Source organism: Hevea brasiliensis, chromosome 6 (genome assembly GCF_030052815.1).
Source record: "Hevea brasiliensis isolate MT/VB/25A 57/8 chromosome 6, ASM3005281v1, whole genome shotgun sequence".
Lineage (NCBI taxonomy): Eukaryota > Viridiplantae > Streptophyta > Magnoliopsida > Malpighiales > Euphorbiaceae > Hevea > Hevea brasiliensis.
Genome location: NC_079498.1, coordinates 39,850,323 through 39,861,533, shown reverse-complemented (window position 1 = coordinate 39,861,533; position 11,211 = coordinate 39,850,323). Strand labels below are relative to the sequence as shown.

The 11,211-nt window shown below is 35.0% G+C and overlaps 1 protein-coding gene across 1 annotated transcript; it reads right to left on the bottom strand.

Annotated features, from left to right (window-relative positions):
* Window positions 1-5,481: 5,481 nt before the first annotated feature.
* LOC110659851 (uncharacterized) lies at window positions 5,482-6,033 on the bottom strand. Its single transcript, XM_021817913.1, has one exon. The coding sequence runs from the start codon at window positions 6,031-6,033 to the stop codon at window positions 5,482-5,484; it is 552 nt and encodes a 183-aa protein (XP_021673605.1).
* Between the last annotated feature and the right edge of the window lie 5,178 nt (window positions 6,034-11,211).

The following is an 11,211-nucleotide window of genomic DNA, read 5'->3' as shown; positions in this document are numbered from 1 at the left end:
TTAGATTAACAAATCCGAGGAAGGACTCTCCCTCAATAAGAATATAATCCAAGGAAGGACTCTCCCTTGTGCTTCAAAATCGCATATTCATTGACATGTTAGATGGAAAACTTTTATCTGAAATTTGAGAGAAGTAAACAAAATATTTTTATAAATATAAAGGGGGGTCCAAGGAAAGGAGTCTCTCCCAAGCTATCATATTTAAAAACTTTCGAAAAAATGCTTTTCATAGATGTGAAAGGGGTTCCAGGAAAGGACTCTCTCCTAAACTCCCAATATTTTTAAAAAAGAATTTTTAAGAAAATGCTTTTTATAAATATGGAAGGGGTTCTATGAAAGGACTCTCTACCGAACTCTCAATATTATATAAAGAGACTATGCTACGTTTCCCTCGGACTCTTATTATTTCTTGATCTACAAAATGACAAATGTTATAAAATAAAAATGTACTATTTCCTAACTCTATATTATGTATGACAGTTATACGTGTTACTTTCGATCTCTAAGATTTGCTGACCATGCAATGCCCGAACTCATTCTATCGTACCCTACTTTTATTATTGCTGATCTCCTATAGTCACATCTAAACTCTCTTTACTCTACCTATTATTTCATCCAAACCTACACTATTATTCTTATACTACTTTGAAATGAGAAAACATGCTTTTAAAATGAAATAAAAAGGTAAAAGTGATATTTTATAATACTACATCAACATAACAATGATATTCACAAAACTGTCATAAATCAATTTCAACCTTATTCTATAGTACCCTACTTTATTTATTACAGATCTTCTACAGTCACATCTAAACTCTCTTTACCCTATTTATTACATTCGAACTCTAATTACTACCCATTATTTCATCTGAACTCAAACTACTATTCCTAAACTATTTTGAAATGAAATGATAAAAAAATTTTATAGTACCGTAACCACATGACAGTAATGTTTGCAAAAGAAGCATACATCAATTTTAACCTTATTTCCCAAAGAGTTTGGCATGACTAAATATTTATAAAGCTCATATTCTAGCTTACGTAACATTGCAGATGTGACTTTATCCCCTTAAAAGAAGCATGTAGGGGTCAAGAATTTTACCTATAAAGGGGCTCTAGTAATGATGGGGTCAATGAGTTATAGCGTATGAAGCTCAGAAATGGAACCAAAAGACTATCAAATTGGATTTTGAAGTGACAGGCTTAGATACTTTGATGAAGGTAAACTATCTGATGCTAATGCTACAATGAAGATTCTAAAGCCTCCTTCTTATATTCTTTTTTACTCTTTTTCGGAAAAAAGACCCCTTCAACAGTGAAAACTTTGGGTATTTATAGGGAACAAGGGCCTTAAAATGGAGGGTCAGGATTCAAGATGAAAAAAAAAAGAAGGGTCTGGATTCCAAAGGATAACATCTGAAGGTTAAAAATTAAAGTGACCAAGGATTTAAGGGCAGCGATCAATCTAGGACTCCTCTATCCTTTTCTTCTTTGATCCAATGGTTGGGAGTTATGCCTTATAAATCAGATTAAGGGTTGGGATTGGAAGGTACCAAATTTACATTGATCACTTTAATTCGAAGACCTGAGATTTGTCCTTACATATAAAATCAATGGTGGAGACTAGAGTATACCAAAATGCTTTATCTACTTGGAATCAATGGCTCGGATTCATCCTTACAAGTAGGATTAATGATGAAGATTGAATTGTATCCCAATCACTTTAACTAACTCAAATTTGATGGTGAAAATTCGATCTTGTAAACCAAAGGCTAAGATTTAAAGTGATGTCTCTGAAATCCTCACATAACCTTTCCATTCCTATCTTAATTTGACATCCTTCCGATCTGGTGGTTTTCGATCTCTTTATTAGGTCTCTCTATCTAAATTGGTCTAGAGTCATCCTCATCCAACCCCTCCTGATCTGTCTTCTCTCTCTTTCTGAAGTCACTCTCTGCGATCTCTTATTTGACCTACGATCTCTCTACATCACCTTTTAGTCGAATTCTTTCAATTCGATCTGTGGTCATTCAAAAGCCCTTCATCTGATCTCCTTCATCCAATCTATCCTTATCTGGTCTCTTCTAGTGTGCATTGAAAATCGGGAAAACATTAAATATTTTCGTTAATCGAGATACTGCTATGGGTTTCACAAGCATTAAAGGCTCATAGCTATATATATAGGGGGGTGGCTCACCCTCACATTCCACATTTCTGCTTTCTCTCTTCTCTCTCAAATCTCCGGTGAGTTCTCTTTTCTAATTCTTGATCTCCAGTGACATTTTGCATCGAATGTATAGTGTTTGATCTTTTTTTGTCATACATTTTCCCTCTTCAACTGAAAATGAGCGGCATCGATGGTCAGAGAGCGAGGAGCTTGCCATCAGTACATGTTTCATGGTCCTCCGATGAGGATGAAGAAGTTAGACCAAGTAGGCAACTTGAGACTGGAATAGCAGTCCATCCGATCTCTAACCAGCCTACTGAGCCGAGCCAGAGATAAGCACCAATCCCAAGGAAAGAAGCTCTTCCTGTGGATGAGGTAGTGTTAATTCTTAATCACTCTGAGCTAGTATAGAGCAGTCAGGAATACAAAGCTAAACTATGGGCTCTTCTCCGTCTTCTTAGTAATCTCAACCAGCAAAATATAAGGCTCATTGATGAATTTAAAGTGGACCTCAAATTGCATTCCCCTGGCTTCCACATAGATTGCTCTATCAAAGTCCTTTTTCACTAATTGCAGCCAATTCTTCTATTTGGCCTTTTATTTATTCTTCTTATCCCTTAACTTGGGTTTGGAATGGATTTCACCTGTGTTCTTTGAGTTGGGCTTAGAGGGCTTCCTATGTAGTGGACTTTCTAAGGAAGGAGATCTCTAAGGCAGTTCAGGAGGCCATGGCTTCTAAGAACCAGCTCTCGACTGCAAATTCTTGGATTGAAAAATTAGAGTAATAGGCGAAGTCTTCTGAAGAGCTAATAGCTCAACTACAGAAGGAACTCGAAGATGCCCAAGCCAATCGAGCTACTGACCTGGCTAAGTTTGCTAAGGAGATTAAAGTGAGGGAGAATGAAGCCTTGGAGAAGGAAGCTAGTGCCTATGTGCAGGCCCATGGCGTTCTCCTAGCTGAGCTCATCAAGCGTTATTCGAAAGAGGACTTTACCTGGCTCTAGAAGCTTGCTCCGGGTGTTGAGGCTAAGAGTAAGAGCGACCCAGAGGGAGAAGACATAAACAATGTAACTGATGAGCGGGCTGGGGAGGACCCACCTGTGAAATGATGTAATTAAATGTTTAATGAAATAAAAGATTCCTTTACAATTGATCTTTCTTATTTTCTTATCGAGATTGGATAATTACGTGATCGGCATTAGATTACAAATTCAATTATATGTAATGACCTTTAGAGATCGGACTAACAGCATAGAAATTGAAAATAAAATATAATACTGAACTTTAATCAAGAATAAAATTAAAATTTAAGCAAGTATATAAAATTAAACTTTATTGAGATCGGATGGTCTGAGGACCAAACTAGAATAAATTAAAAGTTATTGGGATCAGGTTATTTACAGACGGAAGTTGGATCTCAACCAGGAAATCAAACTTCAATTAAAACTAAAATAAGAATGAGCTTAGAGATCGAATAATCAACACTCAAATTTTCGAGAAATTGGAACTCTGAAGTATATAGGATTGAGCTTAATGAAACTTAGAACAAGTATTATTGAGTTTGGGCAATCCTGAGGTCGGGCTACAACAGATTGACAACCTTTATCGAGATCAGATAATATTAGGATCGAACCCTGATTCAGAAACTGACTACATAAAATTGATGAACATTAAAACTAATAGATGAAAATTAATTAAACCAGTATTATTGAGTTTGGGCAATCCCAAGTCAAACTACAGCAGACTTGCAACCTTTATTGAGATCGGATAATATTGGGATCAGATCCTGATTCGAAAACTACATGAAATTGGTGAATTAACAGATGAAAGTCAATTAGACTAGAATTGTCATTTCTGCCAAATAATGAATTTATTGACCGATCAAAATATGGTGTCTATAGTTGTCCCTCTTTACATGTTTTCCATTAAAGAGAATGAAAATTTAATTTCATTCTTCTTAAATAAGAAACATATAAAGATATAGACTCGTATTTTGGATGAGTTAACTACTTAAAATCAACATGAATCATGAAATTAAAATCAACTTGGATTTAGAATCCAGAGGTTGATAATAGGAAATCAAATTGCAAGAAATTAAAAATCAACTTGGATCTTGAATCCAGAGATTGATTGTAGGAAATTAAATTGCAAAAAATTAAAATCAACTTGGATCTTGAATCTAGAGGTTGATAGCAAAAAATTAAATTGCATGAAATTAAAATTAACTTGGATCTTGAATCCAGAGATTGATAGCAGAAAATTAAAAATCAACTTAGATCTTGAATCCAAAGGTTGATAGCAGAAAATTAAATTACAGGAAATTAAAATCAATTTCGATCTTGAATCCAGAGGTTGATAACAGAAAATTAAATTGCATGAAATTAAAATCAACTTGGATCTTGAATTCAGAGGTTGATAGCAGAAAATTAAATTGTAAGAAATTAAAATCAACTTAAATCTTAAATCCAGAGGTTGATAATAGGAAATTAAAGGAAATTTAAAATCAACTTAGATCTTGGATCCAGAGGTTGATAGCGTAAAATTAAATTGCATGAAATTAAAATTAACTTGGATCTTAAATCTAGAGGTTGATAGCAGAAAATTAAAGGAAATTTAAAATCAACTTGGATCTTGGATTTAGAGGTTAACAGTAGAAAATTAAACTGCAGGAAATTTAAAATCAACTTGGATCTTGAATTTAGATGTTGATAATAGGAAATTAAAGGAAATTTAAAAATCAACTTGGATCTTGGATCCAGAGGTTGATAGCATAAAATTAAATTGCAGGAAATTAAAATTAACTTGGATCTTGAATCTAGAGATTAATAACAGGAAATTAAAATTGACTAAAGCATAGGATGCAAAGAACAAATGATGACTATTATACCTAAACTAATAGGCCGATTTTAAGCTTAGCAAATTTACGATAAGTTTAATTATGAAAGGTTGAATGTTTGATCTTTAAAGCAAACCTGGTGAGGGACCTCTACCCGATCAAAAGTTTACTTAATCATGAGCCTAAAGCTGAATGATTGACGGGAGAAGCAAAAGTAGACCCAAAAACTTTTAGCCTCGTTTACATCAACACACCTTCATAATTCTCCATTGAAGTTTCTTTTATATAGGGTCTCACCACTAGGAAAATATCCTAATGCTAACATCCTAATCATTCTCCTTTTGTTTCTACTTACCCCTGAAGTATACTCTCTGGTTTTGATGTATTATTGAATGTCGTGATACCAAGGTTTGCCGTCCATCTTCTCTTAAATCATGAGGCAGTATGCAGGCTCACCCCTTGCCCTTATCTGTAATAACTACACTTTTTGCCCCTCCTCCATTTGAGTCATAACTGCTAATGTAGCCAAGACATCTGCAAACTGGTTCTTATCACATCCCAAATGAATAAAGGAGATTTCTTCAAACTTCTTAATCAATTCCAGGAGATACTTCTGATATAGGACTAGTTTTGAGTCTTTGGTTTGCCATTCTCCTTTCAATTGGTAAATTATCAAGGCTGAGTTTCCATATACCTCCAACTTCTTTATTTTCATTTCAATAGCAGCTTGTAAACTGCTCACACGGGCTTTATATTCTGCAACATTATTGGTGCATTTAAATCTTAGCTTGACTGCTACCGTTAAATGTTTCCCTTCTGGAGATACCAGTACTGCCCCAATCCCATTACTAGAGAGGTTAACTGCCCCGTTAAAATACATCTTCCATACATCATTATGCCATTCGGTTTCATCACTTAGTGTATTGATATGCTCGTCCGGCAATTCCAAATCTGGCATTTCATAGTCATCAATTGAATTTTCTGCTAAGAGGTCTGCTATAACACTTCCTTTCACCACTTTTCTCGTCATATAGACAATGTAATATTATGAGAGTATGACTTGCCACTTAGCTATTCTCTCGGGTATGAATTGGCTTTCAAAGACATACTTAATCGGATCCATCCTAGAGATGAGCCACATTTTGTGGTTTAACATGTAGTACTTGAGTCGATTTGCTGTCCAAACCAGCGCATAACAAGTTATTTTTATAAATGAATACCGTGCTTCACATTCGTTGAACTTTTTGCTCAGATAGTAAATGACTCTTTCCTTTCTTCCTGTATCATCGTATTGTCCTAGGACACAACCCATAGATGTTTGATGGACTGCCATATATAAGATTAACGCTCCACCTACTGTCGGAGGAACCAAAATAGGTGGGTTGGATAAATACCGCTTGATCTTCTCAAAGGCCTCTTGACAAGTTTTATCCCATTCACAGTGGTATTCTTCTTTAGCAGCTTGAAGATTGGCTGGGCTTTAGCTGTGAGATTGGAAATGAATCTAGAGATGTAATTCAATTTTCCCAGAAAACTGCGCACTTCCCTTTTTGTTTTTAGGGATGGCATTTCTTAAATAGCTCTGACTTTATCTGGTTCAATTTTTATCCCTTTTTCACTAACTATAAAACCAAGTAATTTTCCTGACTTTGCACCAAACACACACTTTGTTGGGTTTAGTTTTAGCTTTTATTACCTCAGCCTTTCAAATACTTTTCTCAACACCTATACATGGCTTTTTGTTCCTTTAAACTTAATGATCATATCATCCACATAGACCTCTACTTCTTTATGAATCATATTATGGAATAATGTAACCATTGCACGTTGGTAGGTAGTTCTAGCATTCTTCAACTTGAAAGGTATAATCTTGTAATAAATACTCCCCATTGAGTGATAAAGGTAGTTTTCTCCTTATCCTCTTTATCCATCAAAATTTGATTATACCCCGAAGCTCCATCGATACAAGAACATCTACCTAATCTTGTTGCATTATCAACCAGCATGTCTATGTGTGAAAGCAGAAAATCATCTTTTAAACTAGCCTTATTGAGATCCCTGTAGTCAACACATACTCTTACCCTTTTATCCTTCTTCCTTACGGGGACTATATTAGCTATCCACTCAAGATACTTTACCACTTCTAGGAACCCAGCATCATACTGCTTTTTAATTTCATCTCTAACCTTCAACAACGTGTTAGGATCAAATCCATTATCCTCAATTTCTGCTTTACAGGTATTGCCCTTGGAATCAGAGGAATTTTATGAGTTACGATTTGAGGATCTAACCCTGGCATGTCATTGCAGCTCCATGGGAATACATCTATGAACTCCTTTAACAACTGGATCATGTTTTCCAACTCCTTATTATCTACCACCTTAAGCACCTTCTTATTCTGCTCTATTCCTAAATTTAGGGTGTTCATACCATCTCCACAGGGGGTGAGGCTTAGTTGATCTGAATCTTACCACCTTGTTATTTTCTTCAAGGGTACACACTCTTCCTCTTCATCAGAAACACTAGTATCCATGGCAATTGTTAGTCTTTCAAAGTTAATTTGAGGAATATCAGAGTTGATTAGATTATTATGGTTTGTTTGATCATCAATCCTGAGGAAAATTAGAATATGGTAGTTAAATGAATGGAATTGAACTAATGGTTTTATTAAGCAAAAAAAAGCTAAACAAAAAGAAACAATTGGACTTAAAATTTTGGAAAATGCAACTTAAAATTTTGGAAAATGCACTGTTAATTTGTTAATGTTTAATCATAAGAAAAGGTCCATTTACATAGTTCCACTTGACACCATGGACTAAGTGATCAAGTGTTGTAACTAAATATATATTACTTGAAGAACAGCATTGGAACATCTTCAACCTCCCAGTTATCAAGCTCCCAATTGTCTTCCGTCTACACAATCAGCATTTCCTGAGTAGGACTCTGTTGTAGGGTGTTGATGGATACAGGACAGAGGCCTTTCCTCTCCTTCTTCGACTTCTTTGATGCTCGGTAAGGGATGGGTGAAAATTTCTTTAATTTAGGGGATAACCCCCTCTCATTCAAGTAGCTGATCAAATCTCTGGTCACGGAGCATATATCTCATCCTGAATCTTCCATCCATCAGAGCGCCCCCATTATATCCGATTCCAAAACGCCCTCTCTCAAGGCAACAACCATGGGCTCAACAATCCCTTGCAACTTGGTCCCTAATCCTTTTCCCTCTTTATAACCCTGCTTTAACATCACCTTCGCCACCATATTGTTAATTCCCCAGCTAGCCCTGGGTCCCTCCTATAACTCTAGAGTTTGGGAAAAACTCTAGAGTTTGGGAAAAACTCTTTGACGCCTGCTTAGTTGTTTCAACATATGGGACCGTGATAATTTTCCCATTCCTAACGTATTTAATTCTTTGATGCAGAGTAGAGGGGACTGCGTTGGAGGTATGAATCCGTGGTCTCCCCAGCAGCATGGTGTAAGCTGGCTCAATATTCATCACTTGGAAAGTGATGTCAAAAGTACAGGCTTCAATCTAAAGTGGAAGCTCTATATCTCCTAATACATCCCTCTTTGTTCCGTCGAAAGCCCTAACTACCATGCTGCTTTGACGCATCGATGACGGTTCCATTAGGAGCCTGGCCAAGGTAGCACTTAGCAACACATTAAGTGTATATCCATTATCAATCAGGACTTTTGCTACCATATAGCCTTTACACCTCATTGTCACATGCAGAGCCTTGGTATGCTTCAAGCTAACAGAGCTTATTTCATCACCTGAAAAGGTGACAAAATATGATGCCTTAATTTGTCCAATAATCTTCTCAAATTGTCCCAGCATGATGTCGGGAGTTACAAAGGCCTAATTTAGAACCCTTTGTAATGCTTGGCGATGCCCATCTGAGCTCAAAATTAGTGATAGTAATGAAATCCTAGCAGGTTCTCTTTAATTACTCAATTACATCATACTCACTCTGCTTCATTATCTATAATAGCAGCTCATCTTCATCCTTCTTTTCACTAGATTCTCTTTTATCTACTTCCTTAGTACCCTCATCACCATTCCTGTGACATCCTCACATTAGGCAATCCATACGTTTTACTGTTCCGATGATCAATGTCTATCTGAACAACTAAAATGTCTGGAATTATATTTAAACTGGAGTGAGGAGTCATAAATAGCTCAAATAATGATAAGAAAAATTAAAGAAAAATTTAAGAAATGAAATGTAATAAGATTAAATGAGTCGAAGCTACGGTGATGGGTAACCCTAACAGGAAGCGGCTGAGAAGATAGCTAGCGACCGTAGACCCATGGGGAACCATTTAACGACTGTAGACCCATGAGGAATCCTGTGAAATAATTTTTGGAACTCAAGTGAAGGATTCTTGAGACTTAGATGACAATAGAATACCAAGAAAATGCTAAGAAAATTTTGTAAATCAGTACAGACAATCTTAACTCAATAAGCACAATAAAGGACATTTTGGTCATTTTATCTTCAGAGATGATTTTTGACTAACTTGTCCATTTAAGTAAGTGAGATTTATGACATAAAATATGAATAAATATTATTAAAAATTTAATTAAAAATTATAAAAGAAAGAAGAAAGAAACATAAAACATAAATTAAATTAAATTGAATTATTACATAAGCACTATGCAAGAATGACATCATTAAAAATTATTAACCAATTAAATTTAGACAAACACTACAAAAAGGATAAAAGGAAATTAAATAAAACAAAACTTATCATCTTCCTTGCCTTGTTGGCCGAACTCCATGGGAGTCCCTCTTCCTCCATTTTCTCTTCAATCCAAGCTTAAATTTCTCACAATTCTCACCATAAAAACCCTAGCTCGTAACATTAAAAGTTGATTTTAGACATTGATCAAGTGTTTAGTACCAAAAAGAAGAGGAGAAGTGAAGGTTTAACAAGTTGGGAATTTTATCAAATAAGTTTAGTGCAAATTAACTTCCTAATCTTGTTTACTTCTTGAAATTTAATATGAATATGAACAAATAATTAAGAATTGAAGAAAATCATGTGTGAAATTGAGAAGAAAATTTTGGCCAGCACTTATAGGATTAGGAACTGATGAGTTTTATTGAACTAAAATCTAAATACAAGCTTAGATAATGATATATGAATGATTGATGACCTTAATTGGGATGCGTTGCATGATTCATGGATTAGAAGTTAGGGTTTTAGAGGGAAAAATTAGGGTTATTGGCTTGAAATGTTTAATTGAAGTGTTGAGGTCAATTATTGACCAATTGATGCATATTGAGCTTGAATTGAAGTTGGTTGTGAAGTTGGAATGCTGGAAATTGGAAGTGTTCTTGTGTGCAGCAATTCTGGACCTTGAGTCCAGTGAGTTTGGGCAGTCATAAGTTAAATTCTGTAGCTTCAATTGATATAAGGCCAATTGAAGGTGAAACTTAGGACATAATGCAACATTTTTAATGAAGAAACCATGCCTAGAAATGTCACACCTTACCCATCTGTAAGGCATAACATAATCCCGTAGAATACCTAATGAACTACCGAACTTCACCTACCGATAACTCATTAAGTACCCTACAAGGGATTTTAAAACAATTTTCTTATTTTTGACAAGTGGTGAGCATTTTCTAATAAGTACTTAAAACATTTATTTAAAATTAAAACTAGTTAATATTTTTGGCCCATTTTATTTTTACGCAAATTTTATAAAAATTTTGATAGAGTTCCCTCTGTATTTTGAGAAACCAGTTCTTCAAATACCTGTAAAAAGCACTTCTAAAAGTTTTTCTCAACCACTACTTCGATTTCACAATCAAACTCAATCAATTTCACAATTATTTCAATAAATTTCTCAAGTTCAAAATTCAATAATCCTCAGCATACTAGCAATACATTTCATTTAAATTAAATAAAATAGTTGTACTCATTTTTCATTAGAGACAACACAATTTATGTACATTCTTACAAAATTTACATCAAAAGAAATACAAACTAAACTTTATTACAAACTTCATGCAAATTTTTGTACAAGCTGCTCAAGACCCATTTGCACGTCCATACATTTATATGTAATACATACATGAAAAGAAATATTTACAATTAGGGTATAAATTATACCCGATGACTTTAAGCTGATAGCTCTTCACACCTCAGCAGCTCAGTCTGCTGCTTCTCTAGTCTCTGTATCTGGGACAGCAATAGA